General features: G+C 41.9%; 1 protein-coding gene and 1 non-coding gene across 2 annotated transcripts; both read right to left on the reverse strand.

Moving 5' to 3' along the window:
- Window positions 1-465: 465 nt before the first annotated feature.
- LOC115514059 (glutathione S-transferase A4-like) lies at window positions 466-13,521 on the reverse strand. Its single transcript, XM_030315714.1, has 6 exons — window positions 13,435-13,521; window positions 11,701-11,752; window positions 8,998-9,130; window positions 6,778-6,919; window positions 1,792-1,923; window positions 466-588 (listed from the first exon to the last, which is right to left on the reverse strand). The coding sequence occupies exons 1-6, from the start codon at window positions 13,519-13,521 to the stop codon at window positions 466-468; spliced, it is 669 nt and encodes a 222-aa protein (XP_030171574.1).
- A 1,513-nt stretch (window positions 13,522-15,034) lies between these two features.
- LOC115515121 lies at window positions 15,035-15,137 on the reverse strand. Its single transcript, XR_003969181.1, has one exon. It is a non-coding gene; the product is annotated as a U6 spliceosomal RNA (small nuclear RNA).
- Window positions 15,138-25,001: the final 9,864 nt, after the last annotated feature.

Raw genomic sequence — 25,001 nt, forward strand, 5'->3', positions numbered from 1 at the left:
CATTTTTTAACATTTATTTATTTTTTTAGAGACAGAGTATGAGCGGTAGAGGGGCACAGAAAGAGGGAGTCACAGATTCAGAAGCAAGCTCTAGGCTCTGAGGTGTCAGCACAGAGCCTGACGCAGGGCTCGAACTCATGAACTGTGAGATCATGAGCTGAGCTGAAGTCGGATGCTCAACCAACTGAAACATCCAGGCGCCCCATACTGCCTCCTATTTATTTACACACAACACTGATTTCATAAAGGTTGTAACCATCATCCACAATCGACAAGCTTAAAAAAATTTCACACATCAGAATGGTTTCGTATTGCATTTAATCAGTGTTTGCTGTTCCTAGTAGTATGGTTTTGTTCTTTTCAGACACTTTACTCCTAGAATCTATAGTTTGCTTCAGTTTGCAGCAGCCCATACTGATCCTGCGACTGGATCATGGCTGTTTGCCACTGTAAGACGTACTTTCATCAGAACTGCAGGATGCCCCTGACTACCTCCACATAGTGGCTATCTGCGGGCGGCTTCCTCAGACTCCCAGGCTGCAGGAACTTCTTAATTGTAGGGATGTTGCTGATTCTTGCTTTAAATGCCTGAAATGAGAACCAGTAAAATGAAAGGCTCCACAGCAGCCACAACCTTTAAGAAAATCACAACTTTGTCATGGGAGGAGAGTGCTGAGGCTGCCAGCTTATGGAGCTCAGTGTATTGAATCTGAATTAATTCTTAAGGTCTGTTTGCTGGATGTTCCCAGGATGGTAATACAATTGCTAGTATGTTTAGCCTGAATAAACTGTTTTGTTAAACAATCATTCGGGTGCATGTGTGGCTCAGTCAGTGTGTCCGACTCTTGATTTCGGCTCAGGTCATGAACCCAGGGTCGTGAGATGGAGCCCCCATGTTGGGCCCCATGCTGGGCATGGAGCCTGCTTAAGATTCTCTCTGTCCCTCTCTCTCTCTCTGCCCCTCCCCCCCCCCCACACACTGTCTCTCTCAAAAATTGAAAAAATAAAAAATCATTGTCTCAAAGAGGTTCATATTAAAAACTCTAAAAAACTCATACTCTTTGACCTACTGATTCCTGTTCTAGGAATTTCTTATAAGGGTGAGCAAAGAAATAACATAACGTATGAGCGAAGAAATAATGATAAGAATGTTAGCACAGTGAAAAGTCAGAAATAACCTATATTTCCAAGAACAGAAAACTGGTTATATAAACTATGGTACATCCCTACAAAGTATATAGTTCAGTAATTTAAAATGATATAATATATAAGAAGAAGAGGAAGACCCCTGTATTGACAGGGAAAGAGCTCTAGAATGCACTGTTTAGTTTAAAGGGAAAAAAGGGGAGGGGCAAAAAAAGAGAGGGAGAGAGAGAATCCCAAGCATTAGCAGTTGGCAGCATGGAGCCTGATGTGAGGCTTGATCTCACGAACTGCGAAATCATGATCTGAGCTGAAATCAAGAATCAGATGCCTGGGGCCCCTGTGTGGCTCAGTCAGTTAGGCCTCGGAGTTCAGGCCAGATCATGATCTCACAGCTCATGAATTTGAACCCCGCATCAGGCTCTGTGTTGACAGGCCAGAGCCTAGAGCCTGCTTCCGATTCTGTGTCTCCCTCTCTCTCTGCCCCTCCCCTACTCATCCTCTGTCTCTCTCTCTCAAAAATACATAAACATTAAAAAAAATTTTTTTTAAGCAGTCTTCTTTTAAGATGACCTGGAGATACATTTTGTTTTAGTCTTTGTTTCTATTCACTTTTTCTTGGACTTCATGTGGATATTAATACACTACCTTCAGTAGAGGGAAGTGAGAAAGAACAGAAGCATCGAGTTCTTCCACCATTAAAATAGCTTCCAACAGTTGTATGTCTGCCCAACTGAATTTGTTGCCAACGAGAAAATCCTCTCCGTGGTCATTCAAAATCTGCAGAAAGAAAGATGACAAAGAATATCATATAAAAGTAAAGACTATTTTGCCTGGCTAAACACTTATAAAAGCAGGGACTCTTTTGTAAAGATCATATGTACTAAAGAATCTTTTTCTTGATAATCTCCAAGAATGCTAGAAAGGGTCAGATGAAACCAACTCTTAAACACTCTTAAACCTGCTGCAAATTGGCACAATATTGTTGGAAAATTGTCAGTGATTATGAAGATATTTGGGGTAGTAAAGTGTTAGAACGGAGTTCTCTCTTATAAGCTTAGAGCTGGTTAAGTAAAACTGAACCCACTAGTATAGGGAGACACTAAGGTCATGATTAACTAGAATCTGGCTACTATCTCACAAGTAGAAATAAATCATCAATGGGATATCAGAAGCCCAAACCTGAGCCTTCTTACTATCCAATGAAAAGTGAATATAAAAATCCCTCAGGTGTAGCTTTGAGTGGCAGATGTACAAAATATGGGTTTACTCCATAGGTAAGGAACAAAGATAAATTCAGGCACCACATCTCTTCCTGTGATACATGAATAAAAATAAAGTATTAGTATGGATGAATAAAATGACTTGAATCAGTGAATTCTAGAGTATTCCAGCCATGGCAAACATAAAAACAGTTGATGGAATATATCAAATATGCCAAATATATGGAAAATGATTCCTGCAGAAGACAAGCTCACAGACACAAGTTACAAAGCACATGATTTGTACTTGAGATAACTCTTTTATAAGACAGAGGCAGCACACTGACAAAGAAGAATTTTGGGTCACAGAGCCAAATGTAAGAGTGGACTCTTAAAATTTTTTTGTTTAATCTTTATTTATTTTTGAGAGAGAGAGAGAGAGTGCAAGGGAGGAACAGAGAGAGAGGGAGACCCAGAATCTGAAGCAGGCTTCAGGTTCTGAGCTGTCAGCACAGAGCCCAATGCAGGGCTCGAACTCATGAACCATGAGATCATGACCTGAGCTGAAGTCAGATGTTCAACTGACTGAGCCACCTAGGTGCCTCAAGAGTGGACTCTTTAAGGAGTTAAAAATGCTTAAAATGTTCAAAGAGAAAATGGGGGAGGAAGGCATGTGGAAAAAAAAAAAGAGCATATGGGTTTGAAAAAGAAATAAATATTATTAAATGAAAAATATAAATGGTATAAAAATATTCAATAGAGAAATTGAAAAAAATAAGTAATTTGGCATAAAGATCTGAGGAAACCCACAGAAATAAAGATACTGAAAATATGAGAGAGAGGTTAAGAGACATGTAATATAGAAGGAAGCTCCAACCTAAGTCTAAGAGGAGCCCAGAAGGACAGAACAGAGAGAATAGGGAGGAAGCCATTTTCCCTATTATTTGGTGGAGGATTTTCCAGAATCTTTTTAAAAAGAAGGACATTCTTGTTAACTAACTTGGATTTAAGTAAAATTAAAAAATTAAAAAAGAACAAATCAGGAGCTTATAGATGCTGGAGAGGATGTGGAGAAACGGGAACCCTCTTGCACTGTTGGTGGGAATGCAAATTGGTGCAGCCACTCTGGAAAACAGTGTGGAGGTTCCTCAGAAAATTAAAAATAGACCTACCCTATGACCCAGCAATAGCACTGCTAGGAATTTACCCAAGGGATACAGGAGTACTGATGCATAGGGGCACTTGTACCCCAATGTTTATAGCAGCACTCTCAACAATAGCCAAATTATGGAAAGAGCCTCAATGTCCATCCACTGATGAATGGATAAAGAAATTGTGGTTTATATACACAATGGAGTACTACGTGGCAATGAGAAAGAATGAAATATGGCCTTTTGTAGCAACGTGGATGGAACTGGAGAGTGTGATGCTAAGTGAAATAAGCCATACAGAGAAAGACAGATACCATATGGTTTCACTCTTATGTGGATCCTGAGAAACTTAACAGAAACCCATGGGGGAGGGGAAGAAAAAAAAAAAAGAGGTTAGAGTGGGAGAGAGCCAAAGCATAAGAGACTCTTAAAAACTGAGAACAAACTGAGGGTTGATGGGGGGGTGGGAGAGAGGGGAGGGTAGGTGATGGGCATTGAAGAGGGCATCTTTTGGGATGAGCACTGGGTGTTGTATGGAAACCAATTTGACAATAAATTTCATATATTGAAAAAAAAAGAGAACAAAAAAATTTACAAAAAAAAAGAGGGAGATTCTTCAGACTGAAAAAAAAAAAGGGAGGAATCAAAGATTGCTGGGACCATGTCAAAAACCAGAAGCAAACCTGACGAAGCTACAGCTGTCCAAAAGATAAGATATTTGAGCTTCTATAATCACTTGCATAACTACTGAAACTAATGTAACATTGTGTGTCAACTATACTCAAATTTACTTTATTTATGTATTTTTAAAAATGTATTTATTGAGAGAGAGAGCGCATGTGGGCATGCATGTGCACATGTGCATGCATGGGGGAGGGGCAGAGAGAGGACAGAGGGAATCCCAAGCAGGCTGCCAGCTGTCAGCACAGAGCCTGATATGGGGCTCAATCCCATGAACCACAAGGTCATGACCTGAGCTGAAACCAAGAGTCGGATGCTTAACTGACTGAGCCACGCAGGCACCCCATACTCAAAAAAAAAAAAAAAAAAAAAAAAAGAAGAAGAAGAAGAGCTCTAACATTAATCAAAGCACAGCCAATGTTTAAATTCATGGCAATAAACAGTATCATCATGTTATTTAAAGAACAAAAGCAAGAAGGAAAAATCAATAAACTCATTAGTCCCCTTTGAAGATGCTAGGTAATTAACTCATTTTGAAAAGCAGTGAACACAGAGCAAGAATCAAGGATTTATCCTCCTTTCCTAACATAAACCACACCCCAAAGTAACTAAATATATTATGACAGGGAAGATTCATTTTATAGAAAGTATTCCAGCTAATAAATGAAGAGGGGTTAACAGATTTGGGTGTCAGTATTTTGCATTCACCAATAAATCAGTGGGTCTAGGCATTAATCATCAGTCGCATTTAGTTGTGAGAAGAGGGAAAACCAGATAATGTCTGCTTCCTAATGACCTTCACAACATCACCTATGACAGTCTGGCCAAAATCATCACACCTGGACACGATTAGGCTTCTAATTCTAACTTCCAATTGACAGGAATTTTAGAGAATAAAGAAGTATGCTGCATTTAGTTAAAATCCAGGCTATGGGAAATTTGACAAGATAAATACAAGAGGAATAGAAGGAGAGAAAAAGGGGAGCCTGAGTGGCTCAGTCAGTTGAGTGTCCAATTCAACTTGATTTTGGCTCAGGTCCTGATATCGTGGTTCATGAGATCCAGCCCAGAGTTGGGTTCTGTGATGACAGCAGGCAGCCTGCCTGGGATTCTCTTTGTCTCTGCCCCCCTCCCTTGTGCACTCTCTCTCTCAAAATAAATAAATATTTAAAAAATAGAAAAAAAGAGGAAGGGACCTTATAGATTAAAAGAAGCTTAAAAATGTAATTGACTAATGACAGAGAATGAATTTGAGGATTTTTGTTTCATTGTTTTCGGGGTTATTTTTTTTTTAATGAAATACACTTGACACACAATGTTACATTAGTTTCAGATAAACTTGAGTCTGATCCTGATTTGAACAAATACATTATTTTAAGTGTTTTGAGGAGTACTGGATTAGGCCACACAGATTTCAAAATCTGTAGTATGATAATGTCCATTTAACATTATAACTCAAGTAATCACACTAGTTTGTTTGTTTTTTTTTTTTTTTTTTTTTTTACATGAAAGGCATTTCAACAACACTGTACATTGTTCCAGATAAAGAGGAGCTTGCTTGTCTAGTTCTGAGGTACTGGCAGAATCCTTCATTGTGGTTTAATAAGTAATAAATCATTTTTCCCCAAGACTAAGACTGAGGAGAAATACCACAGAATTCTTCTGTCTGACAAGCCTTTATTTATGGAACCCTATGCATACATGGTACCTTACCATTTGTATTTCCAGGACATTCCTAATGATTCACTCCAAAATGACTTCGGAAAACTTGTAACTTTAAGAGACCTTATCTTTTTACTGAGGCATGATTACCCACCAGTATTACACGCAAAGAAACATCTGACAGGAAATTTAAGGCAAGATGCCTTGGGCTGATGGCTTTTTAAAAAATCAGAACAGGGGCGCCTGGGTGGCGCAGTCGGTTAAGCGTCCGACTTCAGCCAGGTCACGATCTCGCGGTTTGTGAGTTCGAGCCCCGCGTCAGGCTCTGGGCTGATGGCTCGGAGCCTGGAGCCTGTTTCCGATTCTGTGTCTCCCTCTCTCTCTGGCCCCTCCCCTGTTCATGCTCTGTCTCTCTCTGTCCCAAAAATAAATAAACGTTGAAAAAAATTAAAAAAAATAAAAAAATCAGAACAGAAATGCTGTACCTTTCATTGCATTTGGCTTATTCCCATTCAGTTTTGTTAGAGGTTCCATAATTACGTAACCCTTATTAAAGTTTTGCTCCAGGTGCAGTAAAGCTCTACCACAGCTTCTGTCTTTTTAAACATTTTTTAACAGATATTCACGCCTGAAATAGTCTTCTTAGCAACAGGAAGTGAGTCCTGAATGCCTGCATCCTGCAAGTGCAGGTGGGAACTTGCCTTGCCCGCGCTCGGCTTCCCAGTTCTCGTCCGCCCCGCCCCCAGTTCCCCTCTGGCGTGGGAAGGGGTACCGGCCGGCCTCTTGAAGATGCCAGCCCCTCCCCCTGCTCCCCTAGCAGGACCTGCGCGCGCAGCGGTCGCGGAGCGCGACCCTGCCTCTCGCGAGAGCACCCTGGCACGTCTGGCCCGCCAGGATAAGGCCTCTGTGAGGTTCAAAGTGGATTGCTCCCCCCCTACCTTTTCAAAGGCGGGGAAGTAACGGGTTTTAGCTTTCTTCACGATTAAAGTAAGATTCTCCTCTTTTTCCTCAGGGGGTTTGAACGCCGCCTGCGCGGTCATCATCATGAGGTCCAGGGTGCCGTCAGCGTACATGTTGATCCTGACAAAACAGCGTGTTGACTCTCATTCCGACGCAACCCTTTTCCCTAATTCGCCACAGTGGTGGTGCAGATCAATATTGGGGCAAATGACTTTTCATGCCCCCTCCCTTAAGAGTCCATGCTCAGGAATGATTTCTGCCAACAGAGCCATCCTAGTGACCAGGGTATACTAGCATCTCTGGAAATGTTTATTGAATGAAGGGATGTGTGAAAAAAATTAATAAGTGCCTCTAAGTTGATATCTGCCATATATAAATAGATTATTGTGGTTTTAAAAACCCAGCTGAATGAAGTTTACCAGAAGTGCGAAACTATTAGCACCAGAACCTCTTTAGTTGTTTAGGAAAGATGCATAATTTAGCAGGTCTTCCCCTGACCTGGCAACTGAGAAGGAAACGTTTGCTTTCCTAGTCAGATCAGACAAATACCTTGATTCATTCTCTAAAATTTTCCCTTGCATTGACAAACGAAAAAAAAAAAATAACAACTAAGAATGGTAGATATATGACCATTATTTATTAGACTATTGGTGCAGTTATGCTGTGCAAGTTCTCTCTACAACCAGTTTGCAACCATTAAGGGTTGTGTGTCTGTGTATCCCCCACTATATGCTAACTGCCCAACAGATTTGGCTCAGTGATCATCTCTTTCTATTTTCAACATATATAAAAGCATAAGTTACTTTGTTGTCCTATCTGAATTACAAATCGTTTTTCTTGCATGTTTGATTGTCATCTAGCCTGTCACCTTTAATTGTAAAAAACAAACACATGCATCAAAACAGTGAGAAACAGATTGCTTTTGCATAGTATTACTCATTTACATTGTTACAAAAGGATGCTTTTCATACACTGAAATTGCTTCTCTTCCCATAAGCCTTTGGGACTGCAAGTTAGGATGACTAAATTCATTTTAAAGGTGGATCTAAAGAAGAGTTGGGTGCGCTGCTTCTGGTTATGGACTTTTTCATTCCTGTTATACTCTCTCTCCTTCTTCTGAACAATTGAACTTAGGCCTTTGTCCTACCATGTCTTCTATGTATATGTACGGACCACCCATAGTGTTCATGCTTGTGGGGATAAGATTTCAAGGACCACTGAAATGGCCCTTTGACCCCAAATACAGATAAAACCTTTATAGTTGTAAGTCTTTGTTTTGTCTGTAGTTTACTTATCTCATGTGAAGCTGAACTATGTATTCCTGGGAGTAATAATCCAGCCATTCTCAGCCAAGCCTAGCACAGTGCCCAGCATGGAGTAGATGCTTGTGGTATATATGTGAAAAACAATGGACACAAAACTTCACCGTTCAGTAATTGTGATAAAACTTGACAGTCCCTTCCATCATTAGTTGTGGTCTGTTTTCTGGAATGACTTCACGACTTGCTTTGACAAATAGAATGAGGTGGAACTGATGACCAGTTCTGAGCCTAGAACTTAAGAAGCTTTGTATGCTTTTACTCTCTCTTAGAACCCTCCCTAGCTGCTCCAAGAACAAGCTTGGCATGAGAGAATGAGAGACACATGGCCCATTTACCCCTCAGTGGACAGTCAACACCCTAAACCAGAGCCCCCTGACTGACTACTGGTTGACTACAGACATAATGAGTAAGTCCAGCCAAGAGGAGTCAAGCCTGGCCCAGATATGCCAATGCCCACGTGACATATAGACTGGTGAGGAAGAATAAATGCCTACTGATTTAAGTCACTGTGGTATGTTTTACAACAGTATTTGTGGTAATAGATCATTGGTACAATGCTCAGTGTTTGCTGAATCAGTCATTTCCACCTTACATAGAATGAAGTTTACTAGGTCATTTTATGAGAACCTATTTTGTGAGGAGTGGGGAGACGATACGAATGTTGAATGCAGACCACCATGAGTAGTAAAAGGGGAAACCTGGAGTATTCAGAGTTATGCACAGCACATGTGGGTATAGCAACAGCATCTCCCCATTTGTTCCCCTTGCCTTCTCCTCCTAGCCCAGGCAGAAAGTCTACATCTGAACTGAATTTCAGCTGGTGCAAAACTACAGAGCTTGGATAAGAGTCAAGTACAGACATGAACACTGTGGTACCTGACTGTCTCCTTCAGGTCCTTCCCATACAAGTCGTACTTGGCAGCAAGGTAGCTGAGGATGGCTCTAGTCTGTGTCAGCACCATTCCATCAATTTCAACCATAGGCACTTGGCCAAATAGCAGGCGTCCGTCTATGGATTGAGCAAAGAGAGGTTAGGGTACTCTCCTTCCATGGTTGTGGTAAGCCTGCAGGAGGGTCCCTTCTAATTTTGTGGAGTAGTTTTTAGTTTTCATCCAAAGTGGTGAGCTAACGATGCCAGTTGTTGAGGAAATTCCTACCATTTGCTTTATGGAAAATCTGAGACTCACTTGATGGTTTCATGCATTTTTGTGCATTGGTTAATCACGACTATGTAAGACGCTATACATTTACTATGACTGTATTATAATATAAATACTATGAAAATCATCTCAGGGAGATGGATTGTTAAAAATACTCACCCACTCCCCAGATAATTCTGATTCAGGGCTGGAGGCTGGGAGCCTGAATTCTTTGAAAAGCACATCAGGTATCACTCCAGGTCTACACAGCAGCAGGACGGATGTGACAACAAGAACCCAGGAAGACTGGGTCCAAATGCCAGCTTTAGCCCTCCCCAGCCATGTGTCTTTAAGCAAATGACTTACCTGAGCTTCAGCTTCCTTTTCTCTAAAACAGTAATAATACCTATCAAGCAGGATTTTTGAAAAGATTAAATGAGATAGCTTTAAAAAAGCACTGAATACTGTCCAATAATCAGTGTTCAGTAAAATTAAATTTCTGCATTGTGAGTGACTGCCTATAAAAGTAATGCATTTAAAGGTGTACTATAATTAGTACTCTTTTCATAGGATAGGGTCTTGAAGAAATACATAGCCTTTAAATTTCCTTTACTACCTGCACATTGCTGAGAATAAGGAACTTTATCTAGAATAGGAACCAGACTTCACTAGTGCATTGGCAAAGACCATAATGAATTTCCCTAGTTTCCAATATTGTTGCTGCTTGCTTTAATGAGAGACAGTAGAAGATGGTGGAGAGAAAACCACCACAGGAACTTTTCAGGGAGCCAGTGTCCCTATTTAGTTGGATGATTCAGGCAAGTCTCTGTCTTCCCTAAACCTATTTTCTGATCTGTAGCAGTATTGTCTTGCCCATTGTAGGGTTTCCTTGAGCAGGAATAAAATCATGCTTGTGACCATGCCTTGGAAATATTAGTACAATTATTAATGGAGAGACTGAAAAATCTCCACTTCCTAAAAATAGTGCTACATTTGTCTAACACTGAATGATCATCCAAAATGGTCTCTGTGCTACTGCTTTTAAGGATGCAGAAGTCCATTAAAAATGATCCATGCTTCTAGGAACTGATGATCTTCTTCAGAAGGATTTTTTAAAAATCTAGGATCAACAGTGCAGGGAAGGATCTTTGCAATCATTTAGTTCATTCATATTATAGACTATGGCACTATGGAGGCCAAGAGGGCAAACGTGACTTGCTCACACTCATAGGAGACAGCTAAACCAACAGAAGTAGGTCTCCCGACTCTCTGCTGAGGGCCCTCTCTGCTGTCCTTTTCTGCCTCTTATTTGCTAATAATAGTAATGCTCAGGAGGGTATCAGAAGCACAAGAGTAGCATCACAGACTCAGAGAGGAATGGAGGATCTCCTAGGCTGTTAGGGAGGACTTCCTGCCAGAATGATCATGGAAGAGTTTCTGAAGATACATTTCATTTACTTATTCAATACATATGTATTTACTCCCTACTACGTACCAGTGACCGGCCTTGTTTAGGGTGGAGTAGGGCAGAAATAACGAGGAAGAGGAGGTTCAGGGATTTATTAAAGTTTCTGGACAAGAACTGGGGAGGGGTTAGCTGGCCTTCCCCATTTAATGAGATCTACTGGCATCCTGCATCTGTGACCACAGAGATTATTTTTATTTTATGGTAAGGAGAAAGGATGCAGAGAAGTTAAAGGCCTTCTGCAGTCATACAGTTTGTAAATGGTAGGTCTGCTGATTACTAGTTGAACATTTTTCCAAAAAATAATTTGTGTTCATTTCATGACTGTTTATCAGCAATAATGGGAACATCCAGGTTTCCTTAGATAAGGAAAATAACTTTGTGGCGGTTAGAAGTTTAGGAAGCTCTGTGAAAGTACTAGTCTTTTGTCTTGGTGTGAGAGACTTTTCTAGGGCATTGTAAGGATGAAGGACTTCTTCCAAATGTAATCAAATTTTGATCTTTTCTACAGTCTTGGTTCTATAATTGTAACCTGATAAACAATGGTGTCTGTTAACCTGCTGAAACCATTAAGAGGAAGTGGATATGAGCCATGAGAACTAAAGAATATCTTTGGTCAAATTCCTCTTCCCTTTTACTCCCTCCCCTCCAACCCACTGGATCAGTATTTAAGAATTCTAAAAGGATTCTTTAGTGGGGTGGGGAGTATTGAACCAATTTGCTCAGTTAGCCCATGCTATCCTATCTAATTGAGGTCAGGGTCATAGTCTACTTGATAAGCTTTTATGAAGTCTAAAGAGAAATGCAGATGATACATTTAGCTCTATGACAGGGATACAATGAGCATTCAATCAGTGTTAGCAGTCCTTGTCCTCATAGTTGTCACTGTAGAGTTATGTGTTCCTGTATTGAAATGAGTATTTCCAGAAACAATTTTTTTTCTAGTAAGATAGCATTGGATAAATCTAGGCTCACCCTTCTGCAACTTCTCATATTGTTCTGTTGTTTCAATAAATTCTTCTTCAAACTAGATAAAAGAAACGTTGTTATAACTTTAATGTCCTCAGAGAGAGAGAGAGAGAGAGGGAGAAATGTTCACAGTATAAAATGTCCAATGGCTTCCTGAATGAAAATTTTATTTTTATTTACTTTTTTTAAGATTTTTTAAAAAAAATTTTAATGTTTATTTATTTTTGAGAGAGAGACAGAGCATGAGCAGGGGAGGGGCAGAAGGAGGGAGATACAGGGTCTGAAGCAGGCTCTAGGCTTTGAACTGTCAGCACAGAGCCCAGTGCAGGGCTCAAACTCACGAACTGTGAGATCATGAGCTGAGCTGAAGTCGGATGCTTAACCGACTGAGCCACCCAGGCACCCCAAGATTTCATTTTTAAGTAGGGGTGCCTGGGTGCCTCAGGTCGTGATCTCGCAGTTCATGTGTTGGAGCTCCAAGTCAGGCTTTGCACTGACAGCTCAGCCTTTGGCTCCCTCTTTCTCTGCGCCTCCCCTGCTTGTGGTAGTGCTCTCTCTCGCTCTCTCTCTCTCTCTCTCTCAAATAAATAAACAACAACAGCAACAAAGATTTTATTTTTAGTATTCTCTACACCCAATGTGGGGCTTGAACTTACAACCCCAAGATCAAGAGTCAGAAGCTCCACTGACTAAGCCAGCCAGGTGACCCCAGAATGAAAATTTTAAAAGGAACCACAAAGTTACCAATTTAGACACAGCTGAAAATTCTGCCAGCATGTGTGTGTAGGGGGCAAGGGGGCATGTGTGTGTAGGGGGTTTTGTCTACTTAACAGGATATCCCCAGCCCCATTCATATTATTTCCTTTTCTTCACATTAGCTCTTTTTTCTCTCCAAATTCTTGTCCTTTTCTCTAACTTCCCCCAATAATTTCCCTTCTCCTATTCCTCTCTTTCCCTTCTTCTCTCTCTTCTGTGCCATTCTCCCTCTGTATCAGGTCAAATTAAATTTCTCTTCGATACTTGTACATTCAATGAAAGGGATCTGAAGATTATTACTCAGGTGGGGTTATCATCATTTACTGATGGAATCTCTGAAGCTTCAGTGGGAAAGAGTGACTTTTTGTCCCTAAGACTTGAGATGGGGGTAGGATAAGGTGAACAAAACAAAGAAGGTCATGCATGAGTCCTTGTTTTAAAGAAGATGGCATTCAAAGAGGGAAAATGAAGTCTACACCTGCATGAAACCAAACAGTTTCAAAGCACTTGTGAAAATCTATGGAAAAGTCAGTGGTTAAGGAATTCAGAATTAAGGACAGATCCAAGTGGGGCAGACTTTTCTGGGCTCAAGAGGAGACCAGATCGCAGCTGGAGGTAAGGTTTCAGTGTGTAGCCATGGGTAGAACATGGTGCCAGGCCAGAGCTGGAAAGACCCCAGGAAATCAGTTTGTTCCAGTGAAAACAATGATGCAGATGTGGGTCTCCTCTCTCTCCTTTGTCTTATGAGTCATCATGATCTCTCTGCCCCTACAAAGTTTCCAGAACACCTCCCTACACTTCCACCCTCCCAACCCTGCTTAAACAGAGGACTATGATCCCTCCCTCACCTCTTACAAAGGAAGACAGATGGAAAGGGAAAGAGTGGATCCATCTCTAAAGACCACCCTGAATTATGAAGTGGGGAAGAGGACCACTCCAGCCCACCCAAATTACCCTCCTTCCTTTTCCCAGGAAGGAACCAACCTCCACTCCAGCTGCAGCCAGCAGCCAGCGGATCGACTCCATCCTGCCCCTGCCACGAAAGTAGCAGAGCTTGGGCTTGGTTGTCATGACTCCTGGCTCAGGGTTTTCTGAAGGGCAAAATAAGAAGAGTAAGAAAAGCAAGAAAACAATGATCATAGAAGCAGGATTGTGGTTACCTCCAAGGGGGAGATGAGGGTTGTGATGGCAGGGGGTGAATGAGGGTGAGTCTGGAATGCTATTAATATTCTGTTTCTTTTTTTTTTTTAATGCTTATTTGTTTTTGAGAGAGAGAGAGAGAGAGAGAGCAGGGGAGGGGCAGAGAGAGAGGGAGACAGAATCTGAAACAGGCTCCAGGCTCTGAGCTGTCAGCACAGAGCCCGATGCAGGGCTCGAACTCACGAATTGTGAGATCACGACCTGAGCCAAAGTTGGATGCTTAACCGACTGAACCACCCAGGTGCCCCAATATTCTGTTTCTTAAACAGAATTAATAATCGGTCTTTATAATTAGTCTTTAAACTGCACATAAATGCACTCTCCTGTATGTATGCTCTATCTCACAATTTAAGAAAAAAGAACAAACTATACTTATCAAAGTATCAAGGTATCCATAGATTTGAGAGACTGTCTCTGGTATTTTGAGAAAGGATCCAGGTGTTAATATGATGGTTTCATGAACAACCTTGCAAAAGAAAATCTTTTCTAACAGTGGCAAGGAGCTGGGCCGTTTTGGACTGAGATGTTCTGTGGGAGTTGGGCCACTCTTTCATTTCTGTCACAAGGCTTTTCTGAGTGTTGGGACAGGCACAGATGTATGCCTAGTCAGGACCAGGATTCTAGTCCTTGCGTGACCACCAGGGAGCCGGGTAACCTTAGGCCCAGTTCAGTAGGTCTGTCCACCTTCATGCCCTCATCTGTAACTGGGAAGGATTACACTAGGTGACCTACAGCCTTTTCAAGAAAAGTATCATGATAGCGCAGGCATATGTGATAGCACTTTCTACCTCACTGCTGCAAGGGCCACAGTGGCTATTATGCTAGTGACTTCTGCCTGTCGCACAGGATTATTGAACACGCTTTGAGAATGTTAACACTCTATACCAACTCAGCGAACTGCCTCGTCTCCTTCTCCCACATCTGCCTCTCTGACCCCATAGGTAACAATGCATGCTCCAAGGAAACAACAAAAAAAGCCAAACTACTGGCACAGTGCTCATGGTGCTATGGCTGGGAGGGTGCTCAGATGATCTGGACAGGGAGACCGACCTCAGCTTCCCAAGGCAGCCCTCACCATAGTCCTCTGCCCACCAACCCCCAGACTGCCAAATAGCATGTCCTAGCCAGGATTCCACTCAAGGACACTGCCTGTGCTAAGAAAATTCACAAGAAAGTAAAAAAAAAAAAAAAAAAATCAGAACATCAGTAGCTCGGTTCATGATGAAGAATTTGGCTGTTAATACCCTATGTCCTATGATAACAAAGTCACTCAGGTTCACAAAATCTTGCCGGTGTTTTGAGGCCGTGTTGCCCTCAATCATTCTATTTTCCTCTACGTTGGATTTACAGTTTAACTCTTGGAAAAGCTGAATCCCTTTCTTTTTGTAATATGGAGCGTTTCACAAATTTGCATGTCATGCTTGCACAGGGACCATGCTGATCCCTGTATTCTCTTCCAGTTTTAGCGTATGTGCCGCCAAAGCCACACCAATTCTTTTCTTGTTGTGGTCTTGTCACCTCTTGGGCACTGCCCATGTTGGGTTGCTTTTAAGACTCATTTCTTTTAAGTTGCCTCTTTAGCTATTGAGTATTGAAAGTGTCAGGAGCTTCCTAAAAACCCACTTCTTTATTGTCTTGGGAAACACAATGATTAAAAAGGCACCCGAATTCCCTGATTAGAGAAACATGTTCGGGTCCAGTAACTTACTACTAACACAACTTAGAATGAGCCTTACAATAAAATCAGCGTGGAAAGAATATGGCAAGAGGGAGAAGGGAAATGGTGCCTTTTTGTTTAACCTCTTCCCAGTGAGATAGCTCTTGAATTCTCTGGTCTCCTACAGGTCCCACGTAGGATGGTTAAGGAGCCAATGCAAGTGCTGTTGGAAGTCAGAAAGAGGAGGCATAGCAGTTTACTAGCATGCTAAAGACATGGCAGGACACACATGCCCAGTGGGTGTCAGCACTAGAGTAATTCACACCCACATGGGCCATTTTTCAGGTATTGACCAGATGTCAGGAAGGCAGCAAAGCAAACAAACAACAACAATATTAACAACAGCACACCCTGGGTGACCGACAAATGATTCAAGCCCTCTGAGAACCCCTTCCAAGTATCTGTCCATCCTGCTGCCTTCAGACAAAAATAAAGCAACACTGGTGAAGTTAAACATCAGTGTCTAGCTTGAGGAGCTTCATCTTTCCACTCTGCTTAGTGCATGGAGCTCTAACCAGTTTGACCCCTCTCCACCTGCTCTGAGAGATGGAGATGAGGCTGTGAATCTAGCTGTGGCTGGTCTCAGGTTAATTCCTGTCATTTCATCTCCTTGAAACCTTCAACGAGTCCAAATCCTGTTTGAAATAAATCTTATGGTGAAAGAATATGGGACATAGGAACTCCTGCTAACACCTTTTTTTTTTTTAAGTTTATTTATTTTGAGAGAGAGACAACACAAGTCAGGAAGGTGAGAGAGAGAGAGAGAGAGAGAGAGAGAGATAGAGAGAGACACTCCCAAGCAGGCTCCCCACTGTCAGTGTGGAGCCTAACACAGGGCTTGAACTCACAAAAGCATGAGATCATGACCTGAGCCAAAACCAAGAGTCAGACACTTAACCGACTGAGCCACCCAGATGCCCCAGCTAACACCCTCTTATAGTGATTCTGTCCTACCCCCCACATCCCTACCCTCCACCCTCCTACCCCCAGTTAGACAAGGCTAAAAGTTATCCTTTGATTTAGATCTTAGATCCAGAAAAGGTCATCTCTGGTAGCCTCCAAAAGCTGTTTCTAAACAATGGTCACTTAAAATGTTGGCTGGATGGTCTTTCTTCTGATTATTCTCTAGTTACTTGAAATCTACAGAGATTAAAATTCTGGCCCCAGATTGCCCATGAGAGACAGATACCTAACACAACTACTGAGCGTCATAATGTGGAGGCTCCAGACATTGTATTTGTTCCAGAGACCCAGTCAAGAGTAAGAGTAAGATTACTGGTACTGTGCCTGGTACCAGTAATGGTGAAATCTCTCAGATGAAAAGAGGGGCAGCAAAATGTACTCCTAAAACGATCAAGAAAAGGCAAGCTTCTTGGTGGCATGGGCAGAACCAACACTCAAAGAGATGCAGGCATATGAGCCTTTGGAGGTGCTGGAATGAAACAATGGGAACCAGCAACATCAGGTGCACAGGAGTCTAGGTGCCAGGGATGGAATGTGGCGTTTTCTGCTGGTAGGGGCATTGTCAATGGGTAAGAAGGGAAAGCTGTGCTCCTTCGGGTATATAATCAAGAATATGGATTAATAGCCACCCTTGGGGCACCTAGCTGGCTCAGTCAGTTGAGCGTCCGACTCTTGATTTTGACCCAAGTCATGATCCCAGATGAGCCCTGAGTCGGGCTCCAGACTCCTCAAAGAGCCTGCGTAAGATTCTCTATCTCTAAAAAACAAACGAAAGAAAGAAAGAAAGAAAGAAAGAAAGAAAGAAAGAAAGAAAGAAAGAAGAAGGAGGGAGGGAGGGAGGGAGGGAGGAAAGAAAGAAAGAAAGAAAGAAAGAAAGAAAGAAAGAAAGAAAGAAAAAGAAAAGCCACCTTAGCTTCACAGAGAGTGAACACTGAAAAAGTTGAGGGCTCAGATGTGGATCTAGTACCATTCATTTACATCCCATTCTGCCAGGCATGGTACCCAACTATGTCCAGTCCTCAAAACAGAGATGACGCATGTGTGTTACTATCCCCATCTTTCAAAGCAAGGTGCTCTTGGCTGCAGAGTCACAAGTCCTCACTTATGTTGTACAACTTTTTTCCACCCCTGTAAGCCTCAGTCTCCTAATCCTTAGAATGGGTATGGTGGTTGTACTACTCACTTCAGAGGGCTATTGCAAGGATCGAGGACAAAATAATGGATAGAATACATACTACAGTATCTGGTCCATAAACAGAGTCCTCTGTGCTTCTTTAAATGAATTATAAACAGATTTAATGTTTTCTTAGAGTCTCTCATGCTGATTGGCTTCTCTATTAGTTTTATTTGTGATCTATAAGTTTTTGTTGCAAATGATACTGATATTTTATAAAAGGGAGCTAAAACAAGACTTTTGTAAATTTGACTCAATATTGCAATATAAGACATTTTAAAAGCAAATTAGGGTGTGACTTTTGCCTTCATTTTTTGATTGTGAACATCATTGGAGCTTTTTCGTGGTTTGCTGCTGTATGGAAGAGAATTTGGGGATTTTATGTGATGCCCTTGTGCCCATCACTTTCCCCCACTTCACTTCTGCCAGGCTCTTACTCATTCTCAAGGCACGTGGGAGATTGAAGGATGAATCTTTGGAATCCAGAGTTGAATTACAAGGTACAGGATCACTCCCCTCCCTGCCACCACCTCCAAACCTTCCCTGTTGTTCAAGGGAGCCCTAAAAGCTCAGGATTACAATGGAGGCCCCACCTCTGAAAAAGAGGACTGTAGCCTGCAACCCTCCCTTTCCAGTCCAAAAGAAGGAAACTTTTTCCACTAGTTATTAATAACCAGGCACTCAAATGATAACCCATTACCACTTCTTGTAAAAATCTTGATGTTTGTGCACCCCATGAACAGCTGGTTCTGGCCAACCAGCCACCATGCCTCACCTCTCAGCCTCAGTTCTGGTGTTCTAAAGTGAGCTCTTGGGTCCAGTCCCTATCCCCAACCCTTCCCAGGAACAGCTGTTTCTTCTGGAAGAGTTGAGTATAGGGAAGGAGCCCAATACTGCTTACAATCTCACCCCAACCAAGAACCAACTGCTCCCCCTAGATTCTGCACTGCAAAACTCTAACAGGGTGGCAAACTCTTGGAAGGCGGGGGTTAGGGTGTCTTCCTTCCATCTTCTAGAGAACCAACCCAGTACTATCCCAGACACATGGCGGTTGTACAGAATATAGTTATTACCTCAGTGTGCCATTCTGAGATGCCAGTTTCTAAACTCGCCACAATGTCTGTTTGATCTTTCATTCTTTCAACATCACACATTTATTGAGCTCCTATTATGAATACAGTACTAGGTAAAGTACTCCAAGCATACAAAGATAAATAAGATATAGTTCCTGCAATCAAAAACCTTACAAACCAAGGGCACCTGGGTGGCTCCGTCAGTTAAGCATCTGACTCTTGGTTTTGGCTCAGGTCATGATCTCACAGTTCATGGGTTCAAACCCTGCCTTGGGCTCCATGCTGACAGTGCAGAGCCTGCTTGGGATTCTCATTCTCTCTCTCTCTCTCTCTCTCTCTCTGCCCCTCCCCTGATTGCACTCCCTCTCTCTCTCTAAATAAAAAAATAAACTGAAAAAAAAGAGAAAAAAGCCTTACAAATCTGATACCTAGTGATGGAAACATCCAGACTATCAAGTTGTAAGAAGTAAATAGTGTTTAAAAAAAATACAATATGGTATTATAAGAATTGGACAGAGCCGTACAGAATGAGCATATAAATATAAGTTTTTCTGAGCCCTGCCCCTTGACATTATAGGTTAAGGGCCTAAACCAAGTCTTTTAATCCTTTTCCTTTGACCTCTAATGAATTTCGACAAAGATTAGAATGAGCCACAGCTTGGTAATATAGAAGACCAAGTTTGTTTGTGCTTCAAGAAATAAACTCAATTATTCTCATTGTTAAAAAAAAGTAAAAGTACATTGTCAAATCTGAAAGGAACAGGTGCAATGGAAATATTTGTGCCTTTCATGCGAAATAAAGGGAACAAAGGAGCAGTGTGTTCTGGATTTCACCCAAAATGCAGACATTCTGCAAACACAGCTGCTGGAAGACCCAGAACCCGAGGTGTTGATCTCACCATAAACTCAAACCCCAGTCTTCAAGTCAGCTTTTTGTGCCACTAATATTGACCAACATGTATGTCCTTAATTAAACAAACCTGGTGCACCAGCTAAGATTCCCAAACAGGGCTTATTACATTGGGAACTGAGGGCCACCTTTTCGGGCTCGCAAACTTCACCTGTGAGATGAGCTGTTGGATGCACTCCCCCCACTCAGAGCCCCGGGGGCCCATGCCTAAGACAGGGTCAGCAGAAGACAGTAATGGGATGGCATCACAACATTTGCATAGTCAGAGTGTGGACCTGGGTAAAAAATATGCCCCAAATCTTTTAGAAAATGTGGAAGGACTCCTATCTGAGTTACACCCTGGGTACCAATAAAAGCAAAGACCTAAGTTCAAATTTTAGCTCTGTTTCTCACTTAAGCAAGTTTTTTAACCTCTCTGAGCCTCACTTTCCTCACTTTTACAATAAGACAAAAAGTTCCTAATTCACGTGAGTAGTTAATGAGAGGGAAATGAGATAATGTGTGCAAATTGCTGAACAAAGTAAGGACTCAAAAAATGACGTGCACACATGCATGCACACACACACATAGGCACATACACATTCCCTATCTCCAGATTGTAGTAACATTCACATGTGAGAAAAGAAGTCAAATTTGCTTCTGAAAGAAGGCATTCTCCACAAGTGGGATTTTGGACTGGCAGCATCAGTTTCACCTGGGAGCTTGTTAGAAATGTAGACTCTAAATTTCTGGGTCAAAGCTACTGAATCAGAGTCTATGTTTTTCATAAGAGACCCAGACAATACAGTTGTATATCAAAATGAACTTTGAGGGGTGCCTGGGTGGCTCAGTTGGTTAAGTGTCCGACTTCAGCTCGGGTCATGATCTCACAATCACTGAGTCCAAGCCCAGCGCTGGGCTCTGTGCTGACAGCTCAGAGCCTGGAGCCTGTGTCTCCCTCTCTCTCTCTGCCCCGCCCCTGCTCGCACCCTGTCTCTGTCTCAAAAATAAATAAACATTAAAAAAAAATTTTTTTTAATGAACACCCAACACAACTGCATTTGGGGCTCCATGTGTGGCCCTAGGTCATTCTTCTCAGGAACTGTCGTGCAGACATAAATTGCAGATACTTAAAAAGTAGGGTGAGCAAATGGTGAAGTGCTGGAGTGGCATGTGGCTAAGAATAGAGAAAAAGAAGGGCAAAGGGAGTTTGGGATAATTGTAAGTGAATTTCCCATGCTAAATAAATTTTTATTGACCCCCTTTGAAGAGATATAATGCTTCTTCCATCCCCAAGTTTAACCGAGTACCAGATGTGTAGCTTTCCTCCAATCCTGGGGTAGGTCTGGAAGAAATGTCATTTGCCTGAACTATCAAACGGGGAGTTGGCTTAGAATTTGATAATCTCCTTCATTTCTTTCAGTTTTAACAGTCTTTCTGATCTTATTTTTCTTCACTTGTCTTCATTCTTTGCCCTACACTCCTAACTGTCGAACATACGCCTTGAGAAAACAGGCAATCTTTTTGAGGTGAAATTCTACTGACAATGTTAACAGCCATTCTGGATAACTGGGGCAAAACAGCACATGATTTTCTCAGTTATTTGAACAGTTAGGCAAAAGGCAGGCTTTTATTGAATTTTCAGGATAATGAAAATTTTAAGGGGTTAATTTAAGAAGCTGCCAATTTTAGCAGATGTTTTGGGCCAGAATTCAAGATGTTGATGCCAAATCTATTATTAATGGAAATATCTGTAACATTTACTTTGGCTTCTCCAGTGGATCAGAATGGCCTATCTTCATTGTAACCAGTAGATCCAAATGTATCATTGAGACAAAAACAAAACAAAACAAAACAAACAAACCCAAATCTCTCCCACATAACCCTGTATTCACCCACAGAACTTAAATTTGCTAGACTGGAAAGATGTAGCATCAATTTAGCCTTAAGTTGACAATGTTTCAGACAAAGAATATGTTAAAGTTGGAAAACAGCAATATTAACAGCATAACCAAGACTTTCAGTGTAGCTTTAAAGTATAGTTAAATATAGGCTTAAAGTTACAATCCATTTGTAATTGAGTAGGAATTATTTCTCTTCTATTTTCCTAACATGACATATTAGAAAAATATTTAATTAGTTGATTTGACACGTTGGTTGAATTTGACATGTTATCAAAAGGTAAGCCTCTTACATGGAATTAGCCCCTCCGAAAAATAGCTCAAGTATTTCTCTGACATTTTTAATACACAAACCGCCAAACCACATTCCTGGGTAGGGTGGGGGTGGGAGTTACTTCTGTAATAGGGTGGTTAGGGAGGTAGCTCTATTCCAACCTCACATGCTAAGCAGTTTCTCCAAAGAGCCCTGTATTTCAGAAATATATATTTCCTAAATATTTCAGAAACTGTATTTCCTTTCCATTAGGGTTTAATGGGCCTAATGGATTGGTTCATGTTGCCAAAACTAACAAGAGGTCGACTTACACCCCCCAGGTTTATAAATTTATCTTGGTGAAATACATACCTGAGCCAAGGAAGAGACATTCAGCTGCCCAGGTGATTCAGGCTGTTGAAGGAATGAACAAAGTAGGCCACCACCTGGCCTATTGCTGTTTAAAGATCTGGGCAAGACCTAGAAAAACTGTGTCAGGGTTGACTAGAGAGAGACACCTGTTTTTCAACTTAGCACAGACCCTCAGGGATGCAGGACCTCGGAGGAAGACCCCCGTGTCAGACTGGATGATTATATCTTCCAAGCCTACATAGAGTAGACACCTAGATGGAGGAGATTTACTCTGTTAGCCACCATGGCACAGAGTGGGGGGCACCTGTGTTCTTTTCAACTGTGTACAAAAGTAGGAGATTTGCCTGAGGGGAAAAGAAGCAATGGCTTAAAAATTGGTAAATGTTTCAATTCTACTTAAGTGTGTTATTTCCACCAATCAACTGAAATACCACTTGACTCTTACATACTTATTTTTTAAATTACATTTAATGTGCAGTATGGGCCTGGGGGGGGCATTTCAATGTGTGATATGTATGTCATACATAGGCAATGAAAGTCTCTAAAAGGCCTGTCTAGATGAAAATTTGCTATTTCTTTTCCATGTACAGATCTACTCTGCATAAAAAATGTTCCTTTTATTTGATATAGGCAAGTTTAAAATCCTAGGCATTAAATTAACCACAAAGTTAAAACAATTGCTGACTGTAAGCTGCAAATTTGGCCACAAAATAGAACTACCCAGCCAAACCCAAGAACATCATATAAGAAATTCACCACTATCCTTACCTCTTCGTGGCTCTTGTCTTGGAGTGTTGCAGGAAGTTCAAGTGAGGGTTTATGACCCTTTCCTTTCCCACTGAATGCTCCACCCAACTCAAGGGATTAGCCAACGAGCATTCCAGTTTGTACACACCTCTGGGGCTTCACTTTACATCCATTGTTTGTGTATTTGAGAGTGCATCAGGTTGCCCAAGTAAGAAGAAAGTAAGATTCCACTGGTGCATTGAACAAATATTTACTGAGTACCGCTCTGTGCCCGTCAGTGGTTTAGGCCTGGAGTGTACAGTGGCAGGCATGATAACCCCAATTCCTGCACTCGTGGTGCTTACATTCTAGTTGGGAAAGACAGGCAGGATAAATATATGAACAAGTAAATGTAGTGTGTTAAAAATAATAGTAGGAACAATATGTCAGATGATTATAGCTTGTGGATAAGTGACATCTATGACAGAAACGTTATAAGGGACCAGAGGAAAGAATCGGGAATACTCTAAGATACCTGCACTATCCGTCGGGCAGTATAGTGTTATTTGAAAGTGGTCTTTGCATAGTTGTAAATCTGTATTGCAAACTTTGAGTGGCTTGTGCTGGGTCCCAAGCTCATTAAGTGCTGCACCTTCTCCTCTGTCCAGACACCAGAGCCTCTGCAACTGGCCCATTTAGGGCTAGGCACTTTTATTTGTTCGTTCACCTGCTGAGGCTTTAGTTGGTGAGCCTCTTATTCCATGGGCTTGGGGTCAGCCCTGAACCCTCTACCATACTGCTGTTTTTGAGAATAAACGATTTCTTGTTCCTGACCTCTTACTCTATTACCAGAGTCTGGTGGCTCATGAAAATGGGGGCGGAGTGCTGTGGGCTGAGACCAAAGGGTAGGAGCCTGGACCAAAAATGGACTGTGACAAAATGGGTAATGCCACCTGAGGCAAAATAGGGGAGGAGGGAAAGTTGTTTTCAATACAGGAAGAGAACCACACAACTTAAGGTCATGTAGCCCTGAGCAGGAAAGACACAGGAACCTGTCTTCATTTGACACCACATGGTCTCTTGTATTTATTTTTTCTAATCCTCTAATTCAGAAGCCAACCTTTCTTTCTGGTTGTTTTCTCAGAGCCCTGAGGGCCCTCTAGTGTTGAAGAATTAAAACCCACCGGTTACAAAAAGGCTTGAGGTCTACATATCACCAGGCAATGGCACTGCATAGTAAAATCACACCACAATAATAGTACAAAATAGTGCAAATTTGCTGCCATCCCACAAAACCCAATCATACAGACCCTGGGTGTTATCAAGTCAATGTCTGGTTCCTATGCATAAATTAATCTACACATGAGTATAACATGTTTCTCTTCTCTGAAGAGGTTAGAAGGAGTAGTTCAAAAGACCACCCTCACTTCTGACACCAGCTACAAGTTGAAGGGTGCCCCCAAACCAGCCTAAGTTCCACAATCTGCCGACAAACTCACAGAACACATTGAGAGCTATTATACCCACAGCTGTAGTTTATTATAAGGACAGGATACAGATGAAAATCAGCCAGGGGAAGACATGCACAGGGCAGAATCCAGGAAGGTTCCCAACATGGAGCTTCCGGATGTCCTTGTCCTGTGTAGTCGTGGAGAGCATTAACTCCTCCTGACAACCATGTGTGACAATGGAGTATAATTAACCAGGACAGCTCCTGGAGCATTGAGTCCAGAATTTGGGGGTGGGTATGAGGGCTCTATCATATGGTCATGATTGACTGTCCATATGGCTGATCTGTCTCCAGCCCCTCCATAGTTGAGTAGACATGTGACCCCACCCTATACTCTATTGTTGGTGTGGCTCAAGGGTCTCACCCTAAATCATGTAGTTATGATCTGGCTGGCCCAGTTCCTCCAGACAAACAGGCGTTCCCATCAGGCATGATATTCCAAGGGCTTAGAGATCAACTCCCAGAAGCAAAGGGCAGACCTGTCTTTGGGTGAGGTGATACTGTACTATACACTCCCCCATTTTCCTCTTACTGGCTTGTGCTCTTGCTCTCAGGAGCCTAGAGGGAGCCTGGGCCTCTCCCTCAGAAGCAGCAGCCTAGCCCATCATTACTCCTCAGGCTTGCCCGGCACTGTGCCTGCCACCAAGCCATTGCTCCTCCAGCAATTCTAAATATCATAGTGATAACAGAAGCCCACACTGTGGACATGAAAACACAAATAATCACCCTGATGGCTGTACTTGATTTTCCTCTAATAAAACACTGAGGTACTG

The sequence above is a fragment of the Lynx canadensis genome, chromosome B2 (genome assembly GCF_007474595.2).
Source record: "Lynx canadensis isolate LIC74 chromosome B2, mLynCan4.pri.v2, whole genome shotgun sequence".
NCBI lineage: Eukaryota > Metazoa > Chordata > Mammalia > Carnivora > Felidae > Lynx > Lynx canadensis.